Source organism: Ahaetulla prasina, chromosome 10 (assembly GCF_028640845.1).
Source record: "Ahaetulla prasina isolate Xishuangbanna chromosome 10, ASM2864084v1, whole genome shotgun sequence".
NCBI lineage: Eukaryota > Metazoa > Chordata > Lepidosauria > Squamata > Colubridae > Ahaetulla > Ahaetulla prasina.
Window position 1 is genome coordinate 2,035,934 of NC_080548.1, and position 13,458 is coordinate 2,049,391.

The window sequence follows — 13,458 nt, forward strand, 5'->3', positions numbered from 1 at the left end:
CCCACCCCCACCCACCCCGCCCTGCAAACTACAGACTAAAAAGAATCATCTACCACATTATCAAACTCCTGAGTCTCCAGCACTGGCTTTAAAGGGCAGATCTGGTAATTAAAAAAAAAAAAAGAGAGAAAATTTCAGGGGGAAAAAAATCAACCCTCAAAGTCCCACTGGGATTTTTGCTTTGCATCTGCATTAGTATGGCACTCACTGAGAGCTACAACAGCCAGATGTTGCAGTGGGAGGAGGTCAAAATTAGCTTCCCACCTTTTAAAAGGAACATGGCTGGATTTGCCACACGCCTAGATGTTCACACAGCACCACGCGGAGAACAGAGTCAATTTCATTTATAGATCTATATAGAAAAGGTGGATGTTGCTGCTGTACATCGTGTTGGATAATACAGAGAGATTATTTTAAAAGCCAAAAAAGCATTCAGTATTGTCAAAAGCTTTAACCTGAAAGCCCCGAAACAGTTTTCATCCGAGCCTGGGGCCTCGAAAGAGGAACGGATCCACCTGGAGAAAGTGGCAACTGCCTGCATTTCCTTCCCCTTTACGGAGCAGAGTTAGCAGCTTCCTCTGCTGGCTGCCTGGGAGCCAGGCCTGTGCTCACTGCCCCAGGCTGCTCAGGGGGCCCTGCGTGGCCCATTGCCTGGGCCAGACCAAAGCCCTCTCCTGCCTGGGGGGCCTGCAGGGCCAGCTCCTCCGGGATGCCGTGGGGCTGATCCTTGACCTCCGCCCCTGTGGTCAGAGACGCAAAGGCACACAGATCCTGGACCTTTTTATTCAGGTCATTGCGTTCGGTTTGCAGGGCCCGGCACAGCTTCTCAAGGCGCTGGATTTTCACTTGCAGCCCTTCCAGTTCTTTGTCCCGGAGGGTTTTCTGCATAGGAACAGCAGCATCAATTTCAGAGTCAGTTTTTAGAAGGAAACATCTAAAGACAGTTATCGGAAGGAAGTTCAGAAGACAAGCCAATGGATTGTCTCACCCCAATGGGATTAGCCCAGCCCACTCACTTCAGCAGACTCCATCTGTCAAGGAATTTTGGTTGGAGCTGTGGAGGAGAAGACCCTTTTGCACTGGGGCCCCTGGCCTGAAGAACATCCTACCCTCAGAAATGAGATCTGCTCCCCCGCCCAGCCTTCCAGAGGGACCGTGAAACTTGCCTTTGCAAGGAGTTCCCCCATCAGTTGGAGTGCCGATGGGGGCACTCCTTGCTGTAGATGGTTGGCAGGATAAGTCCTCAGCCCTGCACCATCCATCCACTTGATCTCAGATCTTAGGTAACTTTAAAAACTTGTAATTGTTTCTAGATTTATCTTTATTTTTATTGTTTGTAAGTCTTTTGTGAGAAATAGATGGCTTAAATCTCTATGTTGTGACCCAGGCCCAAGTAGGTAGTAATAAACTTAGTATGTGGAAAAACAAACTATTTGAACAGCTGGGAATTACTTCAACCCCAGCGTCGTTCAACTCAAAAGTAAAACAAACGCCTCCCAACACAAATGCCTCAGTTATCTAACAAACCTTAGTCCAATTAGGCAAACTGCCAAAGGCCCTTCCTGGCAAACATCCAGAAGCCACAAAAACAAAGATGTATACGAAGCAGAAGACGGCACAGAAGACGCAGCTACATCGTTGTTTTCCGGCAAAGCTGAAATGCCGGTACTGGTCTGTTTTAAGCCTTATGAGAGGAGCCAATAATCTCTTGGCCCTACTCCCGAGTTGTCCTGTCTGCTTGAGCTGCTCTTGCCTTCTGGCAGCTCTTCTCAAGCGTGCATTAGGAACAGGCTCCTCCTGTTCCTCTGCCTCACTATTATCAGTCTCTGGAGGCAATGGAGTCTGCGCCTCACTCCCCGATGGCCCTGGCCTCACCTCAGCTTCATCGCTGTCCAACTCTGTTGCCAGCTCTGTAGGCTGCTGATGGACCACAACACTCTATTTAGGAAGGCTGCCCTGTTTAGCTACGTTCCACCCCCCAATGTGAAAGCCTCGGTCTCCCCAGAGGAGAAGGCCACCTTACCTCTTCCGCCATTTCTAGAAGGGCTTTGTTGCTGCTTTCCCACCGGGATCTGTACATCGTTGTTTCTTTCTCCAGCTTCTTGATCTTCTTGGTCATCTACGCAGTGGCAACAGAAACAAGGAAAGAGCAGTTACAAAACGCCTCCTACTTTTCCAAGACTGTGAGCTGAGCCTGTCCTGTCAATCTTCAGCAAGCCAAGAACTGGGATTACGGAATATTGAAGACCAGATTGAGTGATGTGGTTCTTGCTCTTGCAAACAAAGGCAGTTGAGTATGGATAAAACCACTGATTTCTTTACAAGAAAGATAGCCTTGTATGAAAGTATGGAAACAAACAAGAAATTAAAATATTTCCCTGAGTCCCGATAGGTACAAAAACAGTGGCAGTGCTACAAACTTGTTTTATGGGGGAAAAAAGCACTTTTCTTAGAAAGGAGGAGGAAGCGAATACTCCTAAGTATTTATCAAAAGCAGCTCCAAGCACAATAACAAATTGTCAAAAGAATTTAAATTTTTCTGACACTGATAATGCTGCAAATATATTCAAGGTGAGAAGGTATTTAGAGAGAAGCAATGTGCAATAATGGCTAGAAAGCAGGAGATGGTGAGTTCTAGTCCCGGCTTAGCCGTGCAAGCCAGCTGGGTGGCTTTGAGCCAGTCTCTCTCTCTCAGCCCAACCCAGCTCACAGGGTTGTTTGTGGTGGGGAAAATAGGAAGGGGGTGTGTTGGATATGTTTGCTGTCTTATTTGTAAAAATAATAAAGGTGGGATATGACTAAATAAATGGGATGGAGATATCTTAGGAAAGATAAGAATCTGCAAAACATTTCTAAGATTTTAACGTCTTCACCTACACGAACTGGCACCGGTCAATCAGAGACTCCCCGCACCCCACCCCGCTCCTGCCCCCAATAGCCTTGATCCCCTGTATACCTTCTCCATTTCTTGCTTGAACGTGGTGAACACTTCGCTGCTTTTGGAAAGGGTGTTTTGAAACTCTTCAAACTTCTCTGTGTAAAGAGCCAGCTGAATCGGAGAAAGCAGAGAGGAATGATTGCTTGGAACATTCAGGTTTGCAGCTGTTCTATAGAGTCAGGTGGGAGAAAAGAAACTAGGATGGCACCACATGCTGGCAGGAGGACAAATTCCTCTTCTCCAATCCCCGAGAGCAGTGGCTGCAGCCAAGTCCCATCCCGGGGTGTCTATGGGTTCAGACGGTGTCCAAAAAGTCAAGATGGCAGACGCTGGCAACCAAGTAAAGCTCCTGTTTTGATCCTGCACCACTACCTAAAAGCCACCATTTGGGTTTCTGCCACAGATGACCCAGTTCCATCCCGTACTGGGTTTGGGAAAGACAGCTACTCCAAAGTAAGTTCCAAGCTCCCTTTCTGGGAAGTGACAAGCATCCCTTAGGCTAAAACAGGGATCTCCAACCTTAGAAGACCTGTGAACTTCAACTCCCAGAATTCCCAGCCAGCCGTGTCCACAGGTCTTAAAAGTTGGAGATTGCTGGGCTAAACCAAGTGAACCAGAGCAAAGATGCCCCCTGCCACCCCACCTGCTGCTTAAGATGCGCCTCCTGTTGCTTCATCAACTCACACATTCTCTGGGACTCCACAGCCTCTTTCAGCAGCTGCAGGAGAGAAGGAAGAGGAGAACAAGAAGGAGAGTCAGTGCCACCCCTGGAGGGGAAAAAAGGAAGTCTCGCTGACTGGCAGGGAATCTCCTTCCTTAGAAGGCCTGCCTCTGCTCCCCCGCCCCCCTCCTCAGCTGCTATTCAGCCTCTCCTCCCGAATGGAATGGATCCAAGGATGAAGGCAAAAGACTGGCATCTGCTCCCTCTAGAAAGTTCTTTCCAAACCCGGATCTCTGTGCTTCACTGATAAATGGGTCTGATGAGGACAAGATATGCTGCCACCAATAAGGAGATCTCTTTGAACACTGCGGCTGCAGACAGGCAGTCCTCAGCTTAGGACCCCAACTGGGATCAGAATTTCCGTTACTAAACAAGGCAGTTAAGGATTAAATGAGTTGTATCCGATTTTATGACTTTTTTGCCACAGTAGTTAAGCAAAGCATTGCAGTTTTGCAGGGAATCACAAGATTGTTAAACAATCTGGATTTTGGCCACTGACTTCGCTTGTTGGAAGCCAGCTGGGAAGGTTGCAAAGAGTGATCACGTGACCCCGGGACACTGTCGCCGTCATAAATGGATGCCAGTTGCCAAGCACCTGAATTCTGATTACATGACCATGGTGATACCACAACTATCGTTAGTAAGAGAACAGGTCGTAAGTCACATTTTTCAATGCCATGGTAGTGATGAACAGTCACTAAACAAGCAGTTGTAAGTCAAGGACTACCGTAACTGGTTATTAGAACTCCTGACAACTCCACCAGAATCTCCTGGGATTTTCAGCCCCGGCCTCTTCCAGGGCAGCTCCAGATCCTTCCTCCTTCTCTTAAGCTGACCCAGAATCTGCTCCCTCCTAATACTTTCCAAGCCTGCTTGAGGAGGGCAACGTGGCCGCCCCCAGATTTCTGTTTATTAAACCATGCAAAGCCTCACAAAGTCCTTTTCCCGTTGGTGCCTCTCCTCCGCCTCTTTCAACATCTCCTGAGCCTGCTGGAGTTTGGCGTCCACCAACTGCTGCTGCAGGTCCTTGTGTTTGAAGACCTTGTCGATGTGCTGCCAAGAGAAACACAACAGGCGTCAGTCGATGGCAGCCACAGCTGGGCTCAGTGCCAAACTCCCAAGCCTGATCCGAAGGCAAAGATCCTTCCCCAAAGGAAGCCTCGCTTGTCCCAACACGCATTCAGACCTGTGAGAGAAAAGGCTGAGATATTTCCTGGCCATGAAATGGTGCATTTGGATACACATGTTTTCCTGAAGGGGGCAACCAACTAAGGAAGGGTAAAGCTTCTGTCAAGCTAAGCTCAGTCCCTGGTGACACAGGCCTCCTGTGCGAATGGCAGCAATATGGGGGAGGCCGGCCCCTGCCTTCGTCCAGCATGGCATGGTAGCTCCATAACAGAACCTGCAGCCCCAGCATCGCTGCAGCAGAAGGCCGCACAGCTCACATTAGCAAAGCAAGCTGCTCTACTGCTGGGCTCCGCAGCAGGATCCCTGAAGCAGCCGCCGTTTTTGGAGCAGCCACAATTCAATGAGGCCCTTTGGAAAATGGCGACCGCTTCCAGAATTGTGCCATGTGGCCCAGCAACGGAGGGGCCTGACTTCCCCTCCCCTGACCTCCTGAGATCTTCAAAGGGTAAGTGAGGGGGAGGGTGTGGGGCCCAGTGGGGTGGGAAGCAGGCCCAAGAAGTGGAGGGACCCCGAGGGGTGGGAAGTGGAGCAACGGGTGTCTCAGGGGACGTGGGACGGCCTCCCCCACGAGAGGCACCCATGCTACACTTAATGACTGCATCAGGGAGAGCAGGGATGGGGAAGTTGTTAAGTGAGGTGATCTCACTTAACAACCATCTGTCAGGCCTGGAAACCATATTAGACTGTAGGGTTCCAGACGCTGCCACATTTTTCCCCTGAGGGGGGCTGAGGGGTATGGTAACATTCTTCAAGCGGTCAAGGTCGGATGGTGTTCACATCTTCAGGAAGAGTGGCAAGAAGATATTCGAAGGAACTGGGAGAACGTGGGACCATGTGACCATCAAAGGGGTCAGGGGGGTGGGACTCTTGGGGGTTGTATAACTGGGAAAAGAATCCGGAAGTTCAGTTTTGGAATTTCACTCATCGTGTGCCAGTTTCCTCATGCTAGTAAAGAACTCTGGAAAACAATGGCTTCTGAGTTTTTTTTATGCAGAAGAGGTTTTTCTGGAACCTTGACACCATCACCATTTGAGACCATAATGGGTAACCTGCATTATGGCCATAAGTCAAGGACTACCTACAAACTCTCATTTCTAGAGCCCAGAAGAGCTGTCGAGTGACCAAGAAGCCAACCAAATCTTGCAGGAAAGGGCTTCTCTGAGAGAGGAGAAGGAGCTGGGGGTACATCTGAAGAGCAGGCCGGGGGGCTGGGGGGATGGGTGCCACCCCATAGCTTCTCCCTCCCTGCTGCTCCTGCTCACCTCCTCTCGCAGTTCATATTGCTCTATGAGCTTCTTCAGCCTTTCGGCCAGCTCCATGTTCTCCTGGCGCAGTTTGGAGTTGCGTTCGTTGTGCTGTTCCATCTGCAGCTGGATGTCATTGAGCATCACCTGGAAGTGAGAAGTTACCTCCTTCCTCTTCTCTTCCTCCTCGCGAGCTCGCTGGACCCCCTCCTCCTGTGGAGGCAAGTTGAAGAGCCTCACAGAGCAGAACAACTCCAGCAAGGCAAAGAAGTCCGGCTCACAAACCCCGCGGGAGGTGCTGCCGGGCTTCAAGAATGACAAGCTGCAATCAGCCATTCAGAAACCAGCCCTTCCTCCCTCCCGAATCCAAGTCAGATTCTTTACCTCTTTCTCCCTCATGGCCTGTTGGTGTCATGAAGGGGCCTCCCGTGGGCTGGATACCTTTGGCTCTAGGCCTTTCTCCCTTGTGATTGTGGGCTATTCTTTCCATTATATGGGGAGAGGATTTTTATCTTATTGTATTTTGAAAAATATCCACTTGTCTTATTCATGATACTGTAACCCTGGTTGTACTTGAGGTGAAGGACAAAAATATACAGATAGTCCTCGACTCACAAACAGATCTGAGGCTGCGATTTCAGTCTTAAGTCAGGATGGTTGTAAAGTGGGTCATCATGCGGCCACGCCTGATGTTATGACCTTTACTACAGCGGCTGTTATGAAAACCCTTTGTTCACAACGGGGTGAGATTTTGCCACAAACCGGAAGTAAATGCCTCTTTTTGTTTCTGGAAAAAACATCGTGTGATTGCAGGCAGGTGACTGCAGGATGCCGCAAACGGCTGTAAGCGCGGGCTTTGACAACCAACCGAAACATGGTCATGTGACTGGCGGGGAACAGAACTTTGGGTCGCAAGTCCCTTTTTAGGGGCCCATCGTAACTTTGAATGGTCGCTAAAGACTGGTCATCAATTAAGGACTATCTGTCATCAGCCCCTCTGGCTCCCAGGCCCAATGGCTCTTTTCCTCTGGCTCAACACTCTGTTCAGGGAGGAGGAAGAAAGCCTCTTCCTCTTCCTCCTCCTCCTTGAACAAGAGTGTTGAGCCAGAGGAAGAGATCCCTTCCCCCCAAAGGGCCAGAAGGTGCCTGGGAAATTCCTGGAAGGAGCTGCCACCTTAGGCTCTGAGGGTGGGGGAGTATTGGTGGTGTTGGGGGGGGAGAAGTTAAGTTAGGCTATGACCATTTTCTCAGCTGGCATCAGGCCGCCTTGGGTACCTTGAGAGTGCGGTTATGTCTTTGTAGCTCCCGGCAGAGGCTTTCCAGTTTGGTGCGAGCCAAAACGGCCTTGTTGTGCTCACTTCGGAGATGGTCCTTCTCTTGCACCAACTGAGTCTGCTTCTTCTGCAGGATTTTCATCTGCTTCTGAGAGTTTCGGTGCTCCTCCAGCTGATGGGACAGAAGGGAAGGAAGAAAAATAAGGAATGAATATATCATGTAGCAGAAATGACTGAAGACTCTCCACGAAAAATGAGAACATAAGGCGATGCCAAAAAAGCCAGCACTTCAGCAACAAAATTGTCAGCCCTTTGAGGTAAGCCAGACAGGTAAAGGAGACACCTTATATTGAACTCTATTGAGGTAGGCAGGAATAGCAGAGCCTTTAAAGCAGGACATTGTTACTCCTTCGCTTGCTCCCTTATTCTATGGCAACAAGATCCAAGGGAAGGAGTCAGAGTGGGGGGTGGGTTTCTCATGCTAACCTGACTTCCCTGGTTGACCTCACGTTTGTAAAGTTCACCACGTATGTTCTACAACAGTCTTTCTCTAGCCCAGCAAGTTTAAGATGTGTGGACCAACTCCCAGAATTCCCCTGGCTTCTTAAAAGTTTTCAAGATGGAAAAACAGGCTTTACAGTTGTGGAGAAAGGTTCTGACAGAGGCCTCCCTTTCCTGATGCTGATGTGTCTCTTTGATTTGCTCTGCCTTTGCCAACCAAACAACCTCTGATTGTTCAGCAATTCAGCAAGCCTACTGGGCAAGGAGGGCGGCTGATATCAGCCAATGTATCAGAATGGAGATAGCCCCTTTTACTGAGATATAATTATCTAGATACTAGTTATCTTCAGTCTACATTCCCCTTGAATATGCATAAATGCAGACATGTTGTGTTAAATTAATCAGCCTTTTTTAATCATCACTCATTGCTAGGTTTTTCTGAACAAGGATGCTAACACAAAACGCGGATCTGTGTTCTAGAACTGTGTTCTAGATTCTTTTCTCTCGTGCAGCTGCCCAAGTGAAGATGGTGTGAAGGCATGCAACTCCCCTTGGGGGCATCCCATTTCCCTGCATACGTGACAGCGGAGAAAATTCTCCAGCCCGCTCAGTTGCCTCTCCAGCCTCACAAGGCACTGACCAATTCCGCGTATTTCTTGCAGAGGGCTGCCAGCTTCTCCTCAGATGTACTGAGGGTGTTGAGGGTCTGCATCAGAAGGGTGATCTCCTTGCCTGGAAACAAAGGACAAAGCAAAGTCTCATTCAGAGCAAGCACAAAGGCAGGGTGGCAGGGCAGCATTACAGAGTTGGAAACAGCACCGACTTAGAAACTAAAAAGCCTCTAGAATGTGGGAAATCAAACGAGACATATTCCAGCTACAGGCTGCTATAATCGCTCAAGCTAAGGTAGCTGGGAACCTCCGTATATTTTAGTTACACAACCACCTCAAGAGGTAGGTGACTTGTGGAATGCCAAAAATCACCCCAAATGATTTAACACAGGTTGCCCCATCCAAGATTCACATTTAAACTGCTAATGCTCTCCCTGGAAGTTTCCTTAAGGATACGGAGAGCCGGGATGATTTAGCAACTGGGGCTGGGTGTGTGTGAAAGGGTAGCCTCTCTGTGCACACATCCCTTCCCCGGGCCTCCTCATTGCCTGCTTTTTGGAAGAACAAAGGGAATGCAGGCCTGTCAGCAGAGAACTTCCTACCAAGCCCTCTGGGCTTCTTTTTCTCCTGGACTCGTTTGTGGTCACGCTCTCCACTCTCATCACCGATTCCCCTGGGACTCTCCTTCTCGCCATTTATCTCAGGGCAGCTCTGTTCCTGGTCCCCGTTCCGGGGGGAGTCACTTCGGCACTTCTCTGGTTCATCCAGCTCCACAGACTCATTCTGGCCATTGTCCTCTCCAGGCCCTTCCTGGTTGGAGTCCCTGCAATAAGTGCTCAGAATATCCTCCAGCTGTCTGCTCAGCTCTTCAGAAACATCAGGGACTGGCTGGCAAGGCAGAGCCTCCTCTGCCAGATGTGCTGCAGACAGTAGAAAGCACCATTCAACATTAAGGAAGAGAGAGGTCCAAAGAAGAAAACGAAAATCAAAACACAGCTGTTGAGGGTATTAGTTAAGGATAGGGTAAAAATCATCTCTCAAATGATGGTGGCGCCCCAAATTCTACATTTAAAGAGAAATAAAACTAGTGACTCTCAGGGAAACAAACCTTCTTCTTTCTTCCTCTGCTCCTCGTTCACTGGCATTTCAAGCCTGTCATCAGCAAAGTGTTTCAAGCCGGAGAGGCCAAGTTGGTGGCGACAATCTCCACTTCCTGCAATCCCTCCAGGAGCCTCGGCTAAGTCACTATCTTCTGGCCCCAGAGCATCCCTTATTTGGGAAGGGCTGGGGGGTAGAAGAGACGTTTTGCTTTCACCATCTTGGTTCTTCATTGTACCTCACTTTCAAAGCCACTTTTGGCAGTATCTATGTAAAACAAAAACAACAGGCAACAGCACACATGCAAATAAAGACTAAATAAGAACTGGAATAGCCGAAGGAACATTAATGTTATAGCGAACAAGTGGCAATTTTAACAATTGTTTGCTCTCCATGAATTAGTACCTACTGCTTATTTATTTATTTATTTATTTAGGTTTTTATACCGCCCTTCTCCCGAAGGACTCAGGGCGGTGTACAACGTGCTGTCACACATTACAGAATATCAGTGATTGATCGACCGGTTGCCTAGGAAGTAGCTGACTGTTGGGGGCGAGTCATTGGCCCCAACAGAAAGGGTGCGCAACTTGGGCGTTCTCCTGGATGGACGGCTGTCGTTTGAAGACCATTTAGCGGCCGTCTCCAGGAGAGCTTTTTTCCAGGTCCGCCTGGTTTGCCTTTCTTGACCGGGATGCCTTATGCACGGTCACTCACGCTCTTGTCACTTCCCGTCTGAATTATTGCAATGCTCTCTACATGGGGCTACCCCTGAAGTGCACTCGGAGGCTTCAGTTAGTCCAGAATGCAGCTGTGCGGGTGATTGAAGGAGCCACACGTTGCTCCCGTGTAACACCGTTCCTGCGCAGTCTGCACTGGCTACCTGTGGTCTTTCGGCTGCACTTCAAGGTTCTGGTTACCACCTTTAAAGCGCTCCATGGCTTAGGGCCCAGGTACTTACGGAACCGCCTGCTGTTACCACATGCCTCCCACCGACCCGTACGCTCCCATAGAGAGGGTCTTCTCAGGGTGCCGTCTGCCAAGCAATGTGGGCTGGCGGCCCCCAGGGGAAGGGCCTTCTCTGTTGGAGCACCTACCCTCTGGAACGAACTTCCCCCTGGTTTGCATCAATTACCTGACCTTCGGACCTTTCGCCGTGAATTGAAAACGCACTTGTTTATCCAAGCGGGACTGGCTTAATTGTTTAAATTTTCTGAATTTTAATAATTTTAACTGGGGTATTTTATTTATGGGTCAAATTTGACGGTTTTAAATTTTCGGCCACTTATAGAATATGTTATTTTTACTGTTGTTTTAATTTGTATATTGTATTGTTTTAAATCTGGCTGTACACCGCCCTGAGTCCTTCGGGAGAAGGGTGGTATAAAAATCTAAATAATAAATAAATTAAATAAATAAATAAATAAGTAGTATGACCTCAGACCTGCTGAGTTCTTGAAACTGGGAGCTGCACTTATTTTGGCAGAAGACTATCACAGAGTAAAGACACGACATGCACTCAGACAGCATCAGAATATCTGCATCTTTTCCTTGAATTGGGGGGATTCTTTTTTAATACCCCATTTACTATTGTTGTTAAGGTTCTTGCATTTCATGACTCTATTTCTCTGCCAGGGATTTAAAGAACAGGATTCCTTGGGCCACAAAGGAGGACCCCAGGAGGGCTGGTCCCCAGGGCAAAGGTTGCACCGCTCCTGCCCAAATGAGCGTGTCACTGGTCCCTGTCAGCGCTTTGGAGACTCACACATTCAGGGATCCTCTTGGTCGCTTTACAAGGATCAAAAAGTGAAGGCGGGCTCACTTCTGCACAAGCCCCACAAGGGACAGATCCCAGGAAGAGCCCGTGAGAGTATTCCAAGTACTTGGAGGCAAATCCCCTCCCCCTCCCCAGGGAGGCCTTTCTGGATCCGCCTTCTCGCCCATTCCAAGGGGAGCCCAACCTCTTTCCCCCCCCAGCCCCTGGCACGCGCCCCCCGCCCTCTTTTTTCCCCCTCCTGAAATAGTCCTTTAACGCTCCTTTTATTTCCCCCCCACCACAAAGTCCTCAGCCCCCCCCCTCCCTCCCACACAGCCAGGACCGGCTCTATCGGGCGGGGGGGCGGAGGGTGGGGGGGGGCTGCGCTAGGTGGGGCTCGGCGGGGGTGGGGGGCTTCCTCCCCTCCTCCGGCTGCAGCCCTCGGCCAGGCCACGCCCTCCTCCCGCCCTCCCCCCTCCGCTTTCGCCTCCCCTCCTCCTCCTCCCGCGGGAAGTTCCGCAGGCTTCTCCCCACCGTATTATCACGTCACTCCCTGCCGCCGTGACGTCACGCCCGAGAGGTATGACGCGTTCGAAGCGACTCGGCGAACCAGAGGACCAGCCGCTCCGGGCCTCCGCTGTCCTGGCGCGGCTGCTGGGCCTCCTTCTCCCCGCTGCTTCGTGGCTGCCGGGGTCTCGTTCCAGCCTCCCTCCGCTGAGCGGCTCCTCAACGCTCCGCAGGGTTGCGAGGAAGCAGCGCCAGCCCAGACTCGCACTGCGCCTGCGCCGCTACGGTCAGCGGCCAATCAGCGGGAGGGACCGAGAAAGGCATGCTGGGAAACGTCGGAAGGAAAAGCGCCACCCGAGGCGGGAATCTGGATTGGATTTCAACTCTCGGCGAAGGAAGCGGGTGGCCCGAAACCACAATTCCCAGCATCCCTCGGTGGGGTGGGGGGAAGCAGGTTTCTTGCTGGGAGGTTAGACGTGAGGAGACTTCAGGCATTTGGAACAGGGGTCTCCAACCTTGGTCCCTTTAAGACTTGTGGACTTCAACTCCCAGAATTCCTTTACTGGCTGAGGGATTCTGGGAGTTGAAATCCACAAGTCTTAAAGTTGACAAGGTTGGAGACCCCTGATTTAGGATACTTTTGTATGGGTCATTTCAAAAAAACAAAAGGTTACATATACACCCGCGGAGAGGATTCTGTTTAATGCCCTCTTAGGTTCATCGGCTTTTAACGTTAAGAAATAACGTTTCTTATTGGTTTAATATGTTGTTAGTCCTCCAGAGTTGCGTTTCTGAGATGGGTTGCCATAGAAACCAATTTAATAATAATAATAATAATAATAATAACAACAACAACAACAGAGTTGGAAGGGACTTTGGAGGCCTTCTAGTCCAACCCCCTGCCCAGGCAGGAAACCCTACACCATCTCAGTCAGATGGTTATCCAACATTTTCTTAAAAACCTCCAGTGTTGGAGCATTCACAACTTCTGGAGGCAAGTTGTTCCACTGGTTAATTGTTCTGACTGTCAGGAAATTTCTCCTTAGTTCTAAATTGCTTCTCTCCTTGATCAGTTTCCACCCATTGCTTCTTGTCCTGACCTCGAGTGCTTTGGAGAATAGTTTGACTCCCTCTTCTTTGGGGCAGCCCCTGAGATATGATTTTTGTGGAAAAATGGACAGGGTAGCAGGTGCCGCCCCCTGACTAGGAAGGAGCCTTCACCAAGACTTCTGCACCGGGTGCCACCCCCAGCAGAGCCATGGCTTAGGACCCGGGTACTTACGAGACCGCCTGCTGTTACCCTTTGCCTCCCACCGACCCATGCGCTCTCACAGAGAGGGTCTCCTCAGGGTGCCGTCCGCCAAACAATGTCGGCTGGCGGCCCCCAGGAGTAGGGCCTTCTCTGTGGGGGCAGTGACGCTCTGGAACGAACTTCCCCCTGGCCTGCGTCAAGTGCCTGATCTTCGGACCTTCCGTCGTGAGCTCAAAACATATTTATTTATTAAAGCGGGACTGGCATAATTATTGATGAATTTTAATTGGGTATTCTTATATTTTTAAATTTTAAATCTAAATTTTAATAATTCAGCCTTTTAAAATTTGCTCTTTTTAACTGTTGTTTTA

The 13,458-nt window shown here is 49.7% G+C and overlaps 1 protein-coding gene across 2 annotated transcripts; it reads right to left on the bottom strand.

The window, feature by feature from the left end:
* TXLNA (taxilin alpha) lies at positions 1 to 12,086 on the bottom strand. Of its 2 annotated transcripts, none has more exons than XM_058195887.1 (11): positions 11,338 to 11,507; positions 9,586 to 9,842; positions 9,080 to 9,397; positions 8,507 to 8,598; positions 7,367 to 7,537; positions 6,110 to 6,304; positions 4,593 to 4,712; positions 3,582 to 3,656; positions 2,957 to 3,049; positions 2,024 to 2,119; positions 1 to 882 (listed from the first exon to the last, which is right to left on the bottom strand). In XM_058195887.1, exons 2-11 carry the CDS (start codon positions 9,806 to 9,808, stop codon positions 553 to 555), a joined length of 1,713 nt encoding a protein of 570 aa, XP_058051870.1. In that variant the 5' UTR covers positions 9,809 to 9,842; positions 11,338 to 11,507; the 3' UTR covers positions 1 to 552. The 2 variants fall into 2 exon arrangements, with proteins under 2 accessions (XP_058051870.1, XP_058051868.1); XM_058195885.1 differs by lacking the exon at positions 11,338 to 11,507 and adding an exon at positions 11,863 to 12,086 and having other exon boundaries at positions 2 to 882.
* Between the last annotated feature and the right edge of the window lie 1,372 nt (positions 12,087 to 13,458).